Here is a 15,355-nt window from a genome sequence, read left to right as displayed (position 1 = left end):
GCTTTCCCCACTGGCTCTTTGCCACATTTTCTTCCAAGTAGTATAAGACAAACAGCTGTCTCCTTAAGAAAAAGTGTTTAATAAACAAATGATTTCTAAGAAGCAATTTCACAGAGCAGAACCATGGAAGTATCATAGAGGTCAAATGGGAAAATAAATTCTGAGACAGTGAATGCCCTTGAAGGCAATCTGAATAGAAATGAGTCCTGTCTGAAACATATGGAGTAGCTCTAAAAATCTTAGTTACAAAATAACTCCTCACTCATTCTTCCCCCCTTCCACTTACACATTTTCTTTTTTAGGAGACAATTTGTTGTTGTTGTTGTTAAATGTTCAGTTTCCCCATTATTTTTAGTTACATTTCATTTTGAGGTTTTGAATGTGTATAAAAGCTTTAAAATTGTGTAGAAGCTTTAGAATTGCATGGATACTAAAAAAAGTTCTGTTTTTAGTGCATCTTTAATCATATATCTTTATCTGCAAGTAAATGAACAGTAGCAGCAACAATTTCTGTAGATGAACACTTTGAAAAGATTATTATTTGAAATACTATGGTAATTTATGCTATTTTAAAGGTCCCACACTCTTATCAGTTCCTGTTGTACATGACACAACTGCAATTTTGAAATACAGCACCTTCAAGTTGGGTGTTTTTTAATGTCCTTAGAGGAGGACTCAGCAGACTTCCATTTTAAACACGTCCTAGGCTGGTCTTCTGTCTTAAATGCTCTTCTAACTGTGGGAAGCCCAAATCTGTCTTATTACCCACAAATACTTGTATATATGTGTAGTTGCTGAAGGCTGTCTGGCTCCAAATGTAATCACTGTCAGTAATCACAGGGAAATCCAGTCACTATTTCTTAAGGGCCAATAGAGTTCTGTGCTTTCACTTTACGTATTTCAAGATTGGTAATTCCTCAATTTCCTTCTGAACTGGCACTTTAGTGCAGACAGAATGACCTTGGATAATTGGGGTTTGCCCTTTGATCTAATTTGGCATCATCTATTGTGATAGTTTGATTTCTGCTAGAACTGACCATGTACGGCATAACAAGACCATGCTGAGTCTTTGGGGCTAGAGCTGCAATAGAGCCCCTTTAGAGTTTGACAGGAATGCTGCAAAGCATGAATGTTTTGGGCAATTTATGTAAGATCTTACAATACTTTGGGTTGGAAAGGACCTTTAAAGGTCATTTGGCCAACCCAAGATGTTCCAAGTGAAGTTCTCAGGGACATCTGCTCTGGTGTGCAGCTGCAGTGTGAAGATCCAGCTGCTGAATCAACTGAATATAGGCAGGTGTAGAGGTTTTTCACTTTGGGACAGTCTGCAATGAAGGAGTGGCTCTGATTTAGCCTTTAACAAACCAGTTGAGTCACCTCATTTCTTTCAATAGTTGCATTTCACTGTTCTTGGTGTAGAGTGGTACTGAATAGATGCAGCTGATACATGTATTTACTTTCAAAAATGCTTTTTACTTGCATAACTTTTAAGAAGGTTTCTTCAACACCTATCTACTCCAAGACCTTTTCCCTAGGACTACTGCTAGCTAGAGAAAATATATGCAAGTCTGTATTTCAACAATCACCTCATGCCACCCCAAATATTATGCCCTTTGGGGAAGTATTTATTTTAATTTGTCTGCCTTTTGAATATGGGATAGTTTCAGCTTAACTGAAGTGACAGATAAAGCAGTAGGTTCTGGTTCCAACCTACTATGCCAAATATTTGACTGGGAGGAAGAAATCCTAGATGCAGAGCAACAGACTACCTTCAACTGAATTGATAATATTTTTCATTTTTCAAATGAGAATACATATTTCCAATATTGGGGGTTGAGTATTTCTCCTTGACAAACTGGGAGGTGTGAGAACACAACATGCTTCATTTCCTGCACAAATATATTTTGTACAAGTTAAATATCATTCCCTGTCTGTGCTGTCCCCCAACCTAAAGGCAAAACAGTACTGCAGTTGCAATTTACGGTAAATCAGATCCCTCTAATGTGCATTAGTCATGTTCCAAAAATAATGTTGGATATGGCTTGGGGAGACAGCCTAATTTAGTTGACTTGAACTGGGGCAATTCTAAGGAATTGCAGCAGTGCAGCTTTAATAACCTGGTAAAGACTGGTAAAGTCTGTTAGAATTATGTATTTCCATCATAATGGCCAGCACATGAGATGGGAATAAGTTGTGTTATTCCATGGAATGCATTTATAATTCTAGCAGTAGTATATGAGGGAAAGGAAACCCTCTCATTCACTTTCTCAAAAACATGCAATACCATTTCTGAAATGTATTATTCCTAGAGTGAATCTGACTCTCTCAACTGTACCTGTCACAGAAGTTGGAAGGGTGTTCGACTTTTTTAGATGCTCCCTTCTTTCTAGTCTTGACACAGCAGTCTCAATTTTCTTCTCTCCTTCTTGAGTTGTAGATTTCTGCAGTGTGCTTGTTTTGCTGCTGCTACTTTTATTATCTGACTGATTACTTACAGCAGCCTAGAACAGAGAAGGAAAGCTGCTAAATGAGAAAGTCTGTCATATAATGGCTACAAGTTAGAGATGACACTTGATGCTTTCATTCGTTACCTGTCCTTTCTGGCAAAGATTCACAACACTGATACTTCTAAAACCAACAGCTATTAAAGACTCTGAAAAACCCACCACACAGTTTAATTTGTCATGTTGTCATTTCAGTCAAAATACTGAAGAGTTTGAGCCAGCCCTCCCTGTTAAATACAGCACTGAAACATAGTGTACATCTGTGGGCAACCTCACACCCACTGCTGTTTTCTTCTATTAGTTGTCTATGTCTCAGGTTATGCATGTATCCATCAGGAATTTGGTTCTCATAACAAACAGCAAAATATATTTAGTTATCCACACACTCTGCCTTTTTGCCATCTTTGATATCTATATAGAACATCACTGTTTGTGCAGCGTCACTTTGGTACTGCAAGCAGAAATGCTCCCCTTGCTAATAGAAAGCCATGGAGAGTAAAATGCTATTTGGAGAACAGGAAAGAGGTGATTGAATTCAGTGCCTGCTTTAGGCATTTGGATGTATCATGATTGTTCATTTCTTTTGTTCATCTGTATTTTACCCAAATAGTACATGCTGCAATAAAAATAAATTCAGACTTACTAATATTCACCTCTAATTGCATATTCCAGCTGTTATTCCCTGAGCATTAAAGGTTAACATCTCACATATGCTCTGAAAGAACCACATTGCACACAATTTTTCTGTTCCATCCCCTGCACAGTAGTTTTGCTTATGATTGTCATTAACTACCACCTGATATCATCAGAGTTTACACTAAAATTGCCAAACTATTGCACTGTATTTTCTCTTGAAGGTGTCAGTTTTGCAAGAGGGAACTCCAGACTTTCAGAATACTTTTTGCTTGCTGTCATTTTAGCTTTTATGAAGTCTTACCAAACATAAAAAAAATATTCCCACATAACAAAGGTAGCTAACATTTATAATTATGGTGTCAGTATTTCTAATGGGCAGGTTTCTAAAGATTGCTTACATTTTCTTTAGCAGCAAGCAGTTTCTCTGCTTGCTTTGCCTCTCTGGCTTGTCTTCTCTCTTCCCTTGTAGCTTGCTGCTCACGAAATCCCTTTTGCTTTTGCAGTGCTAGTGTAATCCAAAGTGGTTGTGAAGTTTCCACTTTTTCCAACAATTTAGAGCCATCTACAGAGTGCCTGCTCTGAAGAACAGGCTTTTCTGAAAGAAAACATGACAAGAATTGATTAAGTAATGCACATCTCTTGTCTTGAAAAAACCCCTCCAACTACCTTGTGAAAATTTTGGAGCTAAGCCTATTGAATGCCACGTCAGTCACAGACCTTTGCAGACTGCACAACAAATCCTGAAACAGATTTTATGCCTCAGGAATAAGACCTAATTCGACACACTCACCCAGCTGTCCAAATTTATCCTTTTTTTTGTGTGTGTGAAAAAAAGAATTAAAAAGTCAGCAGTTCCACTGAGATACTGTTTAGAAGTGTCCTGATGTTTGAAAAATTCAAGAATGAAAAAATTTGGGATTTCCTGATGACATGCTCCTGATGACAATTCCTGCCTTGGTTCTTTGCGTGTCCTTACTCTGAAAGGGTAATTTTCCCTCTTGTACAGAATACCATTTCAGGACACAGGGGTTTTCAACTCTCTTCTGAGGAGACATTATGGCTACTCTAATTGTTTTCATCACTGAAGACTGCCTCTGAAGCAGATTTGTGCCCAGCTGTATTGCTTAAATAAAGAATTTGCCCACAATAAGGGGACCTATATCTTAATATTTTTTAAGCTATATAGCATTTCCTTAAAAAGAGGAGCAATAGAATGTACATTTTAAAAATTACCCCATCTGCTCTGCTGACACCATTATCCATGGACCACAGAGTCCATCACCTGACTCACTAGAGGCAGAGGTAACATATCTGCTGAGGAAAAACACACACACACACACACTGCTGTTACCTCCTTGAAATTAACTTTCTTAAGTAGTTTGCACTGGTCACACTGAATTTATGGGCTTCTGAATTAAATTGTGGGCATGGGAATTCACACTCATTCAGATAACCCTAAGCACAGTGACAGTCCTCCACAAGTAACATGCCATGTAAAAATTATAACTTAAGACCAAATGTCTTCCTCTGGACCTCCAGTATCTCATTTTGGAAATGCAGACAATAGCTAAATTTGCTTTGAGAAATACATACCTTTCTTCAATGGCTCAGGCTTTTTGTCATTTTTTTCTCTCCATGGAATACTTAGAGATGGGAAAAATGATTTCTTTTCTTTGATTTCTTCCTCTTCATTTTTGTAGTCATTGGATGGTATGGGTTGGGCTGCATTTGCTCTGTCTTCTTTTCTCCAGCCACCATCTGATTCAGCTTTAGCCACCCTTTGCCCCAGCATTTCAGATAGGTTTGTTCTGTTCATTTTAGAGAGAGGAGATGATGGTGGGGTCTGGCTGGTGGGCTTTGGAGCTAAAGCAGGTTTCTGTGGGACCAGTGACTTGCATGCTGGTTTCTCATGAGCAGGTACAGCACTCTGGCCGGTGGCTGGTGGGACCACTAGTGTGCCCACAGGTGTTGAAAACTCCACCACAGTAACTGAAGACTCTTTTAAGTTACCAGAGATGTTTGCTCTCCCAGTGCCAGGAGAGGTACTTTCTTGTGAAGTGAAAACAGAGGATTCTTTCTCACCTTCTGTTGAGGTGAGTGGGTCAGGCACACCATCAAAACTGTCTCCTGCACTGTATCTTTTCTTTTTCTTTTGCTCTGCCTGTTGATCATAATGAAAACGCAAAGAGTAGTTTGTCCTTCGTAACTTTATGCCAAAAGGAGAAACATTTTCTTCTCCATTTGGTGGTGGTTTATCTGCTTTTTTTGTGCTGTTGTTCTGCTGATTTTCCAGAGCATTGGGAAGCTCTGGCTGGGGTAATTCCTTCCCCACAGAATGTGGAAAACTTGGAACAAGGAATGATGGAAGATCTTTTGCAAATTTACAGCCTTCAGTGTTGTCTGTCACTTCCCTATGGGTTTCCATTTTGTCTTTAGGTTTTTCAGCTAAGTTATCCTTACAAGTGGAGACCACATCCTCCTTTGAATCAGCAGATGAGCCAGTAGTTCTCCCCACAGCCACTGTTTCATTGCCTTTTGTTACATTTACATTCTCAGCATCTGAATTGGTTTTTGAAACGTCTGAAAATTTCTGCCATGCTGGTGTTATTGAGAACTTTGCATTTGCAGAGAGGGTTTTCCTCAAGTTGCCGTGGGGAGCACCGCGTCCTCGGGGTGTCCAGTCATCACTGTGCCTGCAGGCAGTTACACGGTCTCTCTCATTATATTTGTTGTTTTCTGCATTCTTTAGGATTCTGGAGCGGATGGAGGCCCACTCAGCCAGTACGGCCTGGTTGTTCAATGCCTCTTGTGTGTGTTTCATTTTACTGCTGCTGGGTTTGGGATCCTGTTTTTTTCTCTCAGACTTCTCTGGAGAGGGAATATCCACATTTTTCCTGTCTTCTGTTAAGCCAAGTAATGATTTGCAAGCCGTGTCCTTAATCTGGTTCAAGTTCACTGCTGTGCCACACAGCTGTGCTCCAGTAACCAAAATAGCTGTGTGGGGTACACACACAGATGATGGGAGGGAATGAGAGCCCTTACTGGTAGTGTGCACCTTGCAGTCTTTGACAGATGGAGAAGAGAGTCCTGCTCCTTTGATGGGCATAACAGGACTCAGATTTACTTTCTGAAATATGATCTGTTTATCTCCAGAAGACACTTGAAATGTGAAGGGTCTGGATGCCATTTGTCTTTCATCTACCTCTTGCCACCGAAGTTCTTCCCCTATGCGTTTTTGCTCCTGAGCCTCAACTTCTTTTTTCAGTTTCTGGGCTAGTATTTCTTCTGCTGTTTTAGTCCCTTTTTCTGGCTGTTTGACTTTTTGGAAACTTGCTCCTTCTTGGAGCTTCTCCTCTGCTGGATGCCTAGCAGCCCCTTCAGCAGAACACAACTGATCTTTTTCCTTTGGCTGTTCCAAGGATTTTTCTTGTTTTGGCTGAAGATTCTGTCCTTCTGTGTCTACCTTCTGCTCTTTCAGCTTGTTCCATTCATGTCCATTTTGTTCCTTTTGCTGCTTCAGTTCATCTTGTAGAACACAGTCTGAACTTTCCATGTGCATTTGTTTTGTGAGTTTGTGTTTCCTCTGCTCTTCCCGTTTCTTTTTCTTATCTGTCACTTGCTGGGGTTGTTCCTTCTCTGTCTTTTCTTTCTCTTTCAAATGCTGTCTTTGTTCCTCCTGTTCCTTCTCTTGTTTGAGGCTCTCAGGCTCTTTCTCCTGCTTTAGTTTTATTTCAGCTTCTTCAAGTTCTTTCTCTTCTTGCTGTATTTCTTCCTTATTTTCTTTCTTGAGCTCTGTTTGTTCCTCCAGCCCATTTCTTTCTTCTTCCTTTTGACTGTCTTTTTCATTCCTATGTTGCTTTAATTCTTTCAGTGCTAGCCTCTTCTGCTCCTCCAGCTCTCGTCTCTGTTTCTCCTCCAGATCCTTGTGCTTCTGCTCTTCCCATTCCTGATGCTTCTCCAATTCCTGATGTCTCTGCTCTTCCTGTTCCTGGTGCTTCTGCTCCTCCAGCTCTCGTCTCTGTTGCTCTTTCTGTTCCTGGTTCTTCTCTTCCTCCTGCTTTAGTCTCTGCTGTTCCTCCCTTTGCTGGTGCCGCTGCCTGTCCAGCTCTCGTCTCTGATGCTCTTCCTGTTCCTTGAGCTTCTGCACCTCCAGCTCTCGTCTCTGTTGTTCCTCCTGTTCCTTGAGCTTCTGCATCTCCAGCTCTTTTCTCTGTTGCTCTTCCTGTTCCTTGAGCTTCTGCACCTCCAATTCTTGTCTCTGTTGTTCCTCCTGTTCCTTGAGCATCTGCACCTCCAATTCTTGTCTCTGTTCTTCCTGTTCCTTGAGCTTCTGCTCCTCCAACTCTTGTCTCTGTTCCTCCCGTTCCTTGAGCTTCTGCTCCTCCAACTCTTGTCTCTGTTTTTCCTCCTGTTCCTTGAGCTTCTGCACCTCCAACTCTTGTCTCTGTTCCTCCTGTTCCTTGAGCTTCTGCACCTCCAACTCTCGTCTCTGTTGCTCCTCCACATTCCAGTGCCTCTTCTCCTCCAGGTTTTGTCTTTGTTGTTCCTCCAACTCCTTCTGCATCTGCTCCTCTAGCTCTTGCCTTTTTTCAGCCCTCATCAGTCTTCTTTTGTCTTTATGGCATGTTTGCTCTTCTATTTTCAATGTCTTCTCTTCAAGGAGGTATTGCCTCCTCTCTTCTTCACAGTGTCTTTTTTCCTGTTCTTTCTGCATCTCCTCAAGTTCTTGGCACCTTTTTTCTTCCATTTCTCTTTGTTCTTCCATTTCTACTATCTGTCTTATCCTTTCAGCTTCAAGGATACCCCAGTGATCTTCAATTCTTTTTTCCTCTGCCGGCTGAAGCTGCTTCTGCTCATCTCTGTCCTGGATTAGCTTGTCTGCTGTGAAGCGTCCATTATAACCTGGGTAAATGTCGTCATACAGCTGAGTTTCTAGGTCCTCTGGTTCAAATTCTGTTATTGTTAAACTCTGTGATCCCTAAAATTGGAGACAAGTTTGGAGTTACTGAACATTGCCTGTTGGCTTGTTATCCTTCACAGTGAACCAAGAGTTGCAAATGCAAAAAAAAAATTAAACAGTAATTTAGATGAGCCAACATACCCCACCCCAAGGTATGGATTACATCATCACAGATCCCATGTCTCTCCCCTATTCAGATGATAACCTTTAAAAGAAGGAGAACATCCTGAGAGTGACAGCAGTATGACACCAAATATTGAATCACCATTTGGTGTACACTGTTTAAATTTGCAGAAGCCCAAGGAACAGAGCATGAGTTTCATATGCCCATTCTTCTTCTGCTACTTAGAACTCCATCCTTTAAGCCTGAAATAATTAATGCCTGCTTAGGGGCATTGTTTTGCCTGTTCTTTCATTTCAAATTTGATACTTGCAGAGACAGAGCTGTTGCCTGCAGAGAAAAGCTCTGCAATGCTAGCCAGGAAAGAACACTCCTCAGGGAAACACAATTTGCTTTCTTTTCACAAATCCTGAGCCAGGATATCTTCCTCATTAGCTGTGCTGAGACTCCAGTGCTATTGTAGGAACCGTGGGAACATGTATGGATAGCACAGCCAGAGCTTCCCAGGAATACTGCTCTCTTCTGTACCTGAAGAGTGCTTCCCTGTAGGAAAACAGCTCAGCTAATGTTCTATCTAGCTATCATTTGTTGAGCCATCGTTTGGCTCCAGTTAACCATTGTATAAACAAGAGGTTTAAATTTCATTTCTTCATTACAAGAGTGATGAATGCAAGTACAGTGGTGCAGAAGAAAGGGACGTGGCCTCTCCTGAGCCCTGTGTAGTTGAATACTCATCGCATTTACAAGAACAAATAAGATGTCAGGACAAAAATCAAAACAGATGTGCAGTAAGTGTACAAAGCTACAGCTTTATATTTCTCTCTATAGCTGTTTCAAGAGCTACATTGCATAAGTCTTATTCCTTCTTATAAGGCAAAGATATTACTCCTGTCAGAATCCATGCCAAATTTATCCAACCAAATTTTGCACCATCTGATTGCCTATATCAGAGCAGCATTAACAGCAGCACATATCTTTAGGCCTTTATGACCTAAAGTTTTTACTAGAAAAACTAGAATCAGGAAAGTCTCTTAATGTAAAATCCTAGTGGAAGTACTTCAGGTTTAAGTAGTAGTTGTCTCAATTGGCAATATTAAAACTTCTTTGCATCTTCTCTCCAGCTAGAGTTTCAAGTAAATAACAGTGTTAATCAGATCTTAAGTCCTCTGCCTATAGATCCTGGTACACTCATTTATGGTTATTTTGTACCCAGTTTCAAAAGTAATCTCCCTCCTCTTGCTGTTTGGCCAGTCATTTAATACCTTTGTCAATCTCTTGTGCTGTCTTGACATCCTCTGCTTTTTTGGCTTCACTGACAGTTTGTGCTTAGCTGCACTGTTGTCTAGACGAGCAAGAGCCTGCGGAACTGAATCCAAATTGATTGTTTCAATTGTGCCAGAACAGGAAAACTGTCTTTTTGGCCGAGCTGACTTCATTGGAGTGACCTGTTTGTATCACAAACACAAGAAACCATTATGAAGCTATTTGTTCCATTAAATAAATAAATAAATAAATAAATAAATAAATAAATTACACACACACACATATTTGCAGGTTTGAATTCAAAGGAATTATTAGCAGAAAATATTAGAAACCCTGGCTGTCCATTATACGAATTAGAAACTTTGGACATGAAAGTTGCAGTTCTAATATTTTCCCATTTCAGTACTGCACATTTTTATGGTTTTCACATAAAAAATACTTAGACCATTCTATTGAAGTTTTTTTCACAGTTTAGCTCCACTCTGGACTTGTTGGGAATGGGAAAGGCACAGGCAGGGTTTTAAGCAACATCAAACACTGGGACATTTTAAAGTTTGCTTACTGTGAAAAAAGATCTACATCTTTAAATAATTTAGATTTAGGCAGAAGCAAATCAGATTGACTTATCTAAGCTTCATAATAGAACAGCTACAGAGCTGTACTCTCTGCGTGGGAGATGACTGCAGCATTGGATCTCTGACTGGCACAGTGCCCGTGGAAAACCTTCCCTCCAGAGTCGTGTGTTGTCCAAGACAGCTCCAAACAGCAAAATACTAAAGTAAGACAACACTGCCTTTGAAGGGGGTTTTATTTCTTGTGCCCTTCAAATACTTGGGTTCAGAAAGTACAAATTAAGCAAAGTGATTCAGTGAGACTCTTTTTGTCAATAAATAGTGGAACTGTATGTCTAGGCATGTAAGAATGAGCCTGTCATCTGTCTCTTCCATAAGTCATCAAGCTATCATCCCAAGACTTGCATTTGGCATAACATAAATGGAAAAAGAAGACAGAGGGGGAAAAAAAGAGGAGAAAACATCTTCTGTAAGGAAAGAAATCACATATATTGTTTTCAAGACAGCTCTGTAATCTTCTGAGGTTAAACATATGCTAATCAGGGAACCAATTACTTAAATGCTGCGGGAACATTTTGCATATGCTTATTGAATTACATGCAGGCATAACAAAGTATTAGAAGTACTTATGAAAATTATGACTCTGTGATTAATACATCAAATAGAGGAATGCTGCAAGACTGGCAGAGACTGGGTTCTGCTGTTTCCTTCAATCAGGTCTTAAGATTTCTCAATCTTAGTTATTGCTAATTTACTAGATCCAAAACTGCACAGCATTCACAAAATATTGGATGATCAATCAAACAATGTATGAAAACAAAAACTGTCAGGCTTCTAATATCTAAAATAAAAATGTAACTCAGTGCAAACAAAGCGTAAAATTTTTTTTACCTTTTCTTCCATTCCATGTCCTGTTCCAAGAAAATTCATTTTTCTCAAGAAATCTGGAGTGTCAGTAGACTAGAAAAGATTGCCACAAACAAGTATTAAAATGTTAAGGATCAATTAATTATGATTCAAAGGACTTATTAAATCATGTATGTTAGGATAGGATTTTTCCCTCTTTCCTATCCCTTCAGGACTGATGGATAAGCAATTCTTGTTCCTACATGCTCTGAGCTTGTCTTCACTGCTCCTTGAATCACTGCTGTCTATACAGAGCTACAAAAGACAAAACACTCAGGCTTCCTTAACAAGATAATCAGTTTCCCAGACAAAAGAAAGAGCACAGCTTTGTAGGATTTTGATCAGGTCTTAAGGATTTTATTTTCTTCTGACTTACACATAAGGAAAAAAGATACTGTTCAGGCATTACCTGTGCTGCAAGGAGTTTCCACTCCATGTTCTTGATGGCTCTTTTTAGAGAGCCAGCAGTCCCCCAGAGCCATGGAAGGCTGGAGAACTAGGACTCTAGCTACTGTCCCTCTCCAAGCCATCATGGTGAGGAATTTTCAAGGCACAGGGGTTGAAGCAGCCTTCATCACACCCAGAAACATTGGTTTTAATCATTCTGTCACAGTATTACTTCGCAACCTAATGTGTGTTGGGATCCCATTACACCCCATGATTGTTAATATCAAGGCTAAAAGCTCAGCTTCACAACTACAGATTAAATCAAACCCAGAACTCCTGCCACCAATCCACGTTACTCAGTTGGGAAAATCAGAAGTCCCAGAGCATCACAGGAAACCTGCACAAAGTAGAGCGGATCTATGTGGTCCTGGTCACCAATTTATGACAGAAGCCACCCCATCCCCCAAGACATATACAGATAGACATGCCAAGGAGTTACAAGGCCAGCAGATGAGACAAGAGCAGAAACCAGGGAAGCTGCCATGCAGCAGAATTCTCTCATAACACAAGTAATTAGTAGTGTGCAGAAACAAAAGGAAAGTACTGAGTGCTCTGGCTGACACTATCCATGAAAAATTGGTTTGTTTGTGTCTACAACTGCCTCTGAGCAGGGATGGTTGCTCCTTCAGTATTTGGAAAAAGAATTGTGCAAAAGGGTGTTAATTTTGTTTTCAAAACGTAGTATTTTAAAGAGTGGACTGGTAAGAACTGAATTTCTCCCTCTGTGTGACATAAAAATATCCTAGCAGGTTTTAGTGCTTGAACTATTGTGTCCTTTGAGCTCAAAGTCACCATGTGACACTAGGGTCTCCTGCAGGAGCCAGGAAGAAGGCTGTCTGCAGAGAATCTGTGTTTATCTCAAACACAGACTCACCTAGCACCAGGGTAGAGACAGTGCATTGCCAAAGCCTGTCCACAGTCCCACTGCACACTTTGTGCTCTGAGGTACACAGGATGCTCTTGATTCACCTTACCTGATCACACCAGAAGGAATACTTCTTAAGCAAAAAAAATATACCTTAATTTGGTTTAATTTTTATCTTTCCAGATCGCCAAGGGAGGGGTGTGAGTGTGCAGGTCCTACCCAAATGCCTGACTCCCTGGCAGATTGAGCCACAACCATGAAAGAAGTGGTCACAGAGGAGCTATGTTGTCCCTTAAAGACTGATGAAGAATTTGGGCCAGCTCAGCCATAAATGTCCCTTCAGTGTGTTTGGCTGAACATAGGCGTGAATTGGACAGGACCCTTGCTGCCTTGGCCTTTCCCACAGCCAGCACTAGTGTGAGTGAACATGAGTGCAGGCTCATGCCCTGGTGTCCCAGGACCCTGAGGGCTATGTGTACATACTGGCTTGCTGGATGCCTTCCCCAAGGGCTCCCAGGCTCAAAGTCAGCCTCCTCCAGGCATGCAAGGCTGTCATTGTACTCCTTTCTGCCATTACAGCAACACGCTCAACCAGTCTTGCCCTAGAGGATTCCCAGAGACCTTTCCTCACTCACCGTCTTTCTTCACTGCCTGAAAAAGACCCTTCTGGACAACTAAATGCCCACAGCATAAAAATCTCCATGAATAATTTGAATAATTATTGGAATTATACTGGTAGTTTTATTTTAGGAAGCATTCAAAATGCTTCTCCCCCTTCTTCACCTTTGGTTCCCATTCTTGAGAAATATGCGTACTTAGTCTAAGACCTAGGATTTTACAGGCTTAGGCTTCACACACCTCTCATTTTGAAATGATTTTCCTTTTTGGTATTTGATGCTGTGAACAACTATCCTTGCTGGGAAGTCCATATTTTAAAATGTTTTCTGTATTAGAAAAAATTCCTGTGTTCTAGCAACACTGAAAGTAATGTCTGCACTGCTGGAGGCTCCGAGCAAACACTCAAACCAGTAATTCTGTGTGACCTGGCTCAGGATGCCAGGAGCATGCTTCCCACCAGGCCAAGAAGCACAAGCTGAGAGATCCCTCCCATGTAAAACAGCCCACTGAGTTCTGCTACGCCTCACTGGAAACATCTGCTACACCTCACTGAACTTTGCTGCTTTAGCACTGCTCTAGTGCCATGGACACATCAAATTAAAGTGCTTACTTTATTACTGCAGTCTGAGATCACTGTGTCCTGCTGGGTCTCAGTCTCCATGGGGCTGCTGAGCAGTGCATCATCTTCTGTACTGGCGTTTGCTTCCCCCATCGTCCGTGAAGAAATTGTCATTTGTGGAGGCTGCCCAAATTTTATATTTTTGGCCAACTGTTGCTGAAAAACAAGAAAAATAAACAGACAAAACAGGTATTTATATTACAAGCAAAACAAGCCAAGTCCAGCAAGTGCCCCTTCTCTCCCTGAAAGCTGCATAGAAATATTCTGGGCGACTTCTGATTCTGGACAACAAAAATAAAAAACATCCTGAGGCTCACATTGTTGAAACATGGTGGGCACTCTTTCTTCTTTCTCCCCACAAGGTCACTAAAGTGAGGAATTTACTACACAATTTCTGATTTTGGACGATCAATTCAAGTTCTTGACAATGTTGCTAACTTTTGAAAATTTATTGTGAATTTTAAAACAATCAATCTTTTTTTTTTTTTTTAATCTATGTTCTAGGTTAAAGCTTTGTTTATAAAAGCTAATTATGAAGCCTTATTGTTGTGAAGCTTAAGAGAAAAGTGTATGCTGAGAACTACCCCAAAAGGCACCCTTTTTCTTTTCCAGCCCCCAAACCCTGCATCTCATGCATTTGCATTTCTAAAAGGTAACCTTATTGTAATGTTTAATCATGAGTTTTAAATGTTAAGGGTTTGGCACAACCCTGCCTTAGAGTGGCGAATTCTCAAAGCAGGGGAAACCCAGCTCTTTTAAATGCTTGATCTCATAGGAAGAATATACAAACTCATGTCTGCTCATGCTCATGAGCACTGCCACTCACTGCTGTTGCACAAAGAAGTTTAGGCAGGGGCCATGCAAGAGATGGATGGATAAAAAAGCATTCCCACCATTTATTTTCCATGTTGAAGCAATCTTCTGTCAAGGGTTACAAGGAAGTACTCTTGAATTACATCAAGCATAAGATTAATAAAATAAGAAGCATGTACTAAGTGTCCTCTAGTAGGGTGAGTTAAAGAAATTGCAGAAGAAATACTGGCTACTGCAGAGACATGAACCATACAGAATTTGAATGGTAACTTTTTGTAAAAGAGAGAAGAAATTCTCTAGAAGGAGCAAATGGAGCAAGGAACATTTATGAATATATTCTTTTCCTGAAATATTTCAGGGAATCATTCTCAATTAGGAAGGAAGGGACTGTGGAGTTATTTTCCTGCTTTGCTGTTTTTGAAGGACAGAAAATTCTCCAAAGAGGATCTCCCATTTTTGTCTTGTGATACTATGAACAAGTAATTCAACTGTGCGGCTTCTATCAGGGGCAATGTCAGGTACTTACACAGTACCCAGAGAGAAGTTTGCTGCTGAAAGCTGTGGAAGATTGGAGTAGATAGTAGTTTTGTTTGTTTTTTCCTATAGCATAATTTTTTTTTTGTTTTCTATAGCATAGAATCAGTAACACAATGCACACATGAGGAGTTGTTAAGGAAAGATATCTTCTAAAGGAATTCAGGTCAGATTAGTCTTTCTTGCTATAGTTCCCAGTAGGCTAGACTCTTCTATCAAGTTTATCTATATTATCCCCAAAACATTACAGATTTGTGTATTGAACCATTAAAACAAAAATTACATGCAGAAACTCCTCATAGTCAGGTTATTAAACCACAATAGCTTTTCTCAGTCTCCTCACTGAGTTAGAGTTAGTAATTCATGCCCATTTGAATTTTGGCAGAAAGTAGTGAAATTCGAATCGTAAAGCACTTTGGCATTGTGGGCAGTTCTGAATGGCAAACTTTTATTCCCACCTGGATTACTGGTATGATCTAAAGGCAAGGGTTTCACCA

The 15,355-nt window shown here is 40.4% G+C and overlaps 1 protein-coding gene across 4 annotated transcripts in view; it reads right to left on the bottom strand.

Moving 5' to 3' along the window:
• Window positions 1-15,355, bottom strand: part of CRACD (capping protein inhibiting regulator of actin dynamics) — a 127,669-nt gene that overhangs the window by 3,328 nt on the left and 108,986 nt on the right. For all 4 annotated transcript variants that reach the window (XM_038134722.1, XM_038134726.1, XM_038134724.1 and 1 more), the window contains 6 exons: window positions 13,503-13,667; window positions 10,948-11,016; window positions 9,484-9,666; window positions 4,734-8,118; window positions 3,539-3,735; window positions 2,336-2,501 (listed from right to left, as the gene is read on the bottom strand). In XM_038134722.1, the coding sequence (XP_037990650.1) occupies window positions 2,336-2,501; window positions 3,539-3,735; window positions 4,734-8,118; window positions 9,484-9,666; window positions 10,948-11,016; window positions 13,503-13,667 (4,165 nt within the window). The remainder of the gene's footprint in view (window positions 1-2,335; window positions 2,502-3,538; window positions 3,736-4,733; window positions 8,119-9,483; window positions 9,667-10,947; window positions 11,017-13,502; window positions 13,668-15,355) is intronic.

This window comes from Motacilla alba, chromosome 4, assembly GCF_015832195.1.
Source record: "Motacilla alba alba isolate MOTALB_02 chromosome 4, Motacilla_alba_V1.0_pri, whole genome shotgun sequence".
NCBI lineage: Eukaryota > Metazoa > Chordata > Aves > Passeriformes > Motacillidae > Motacilla > Motacilla alba.
The sequence above is the reverse complement of the archived record's forward strand: the minus strand, read 5'-3'. Positions and strand labels throughout refer to the sequence as shown.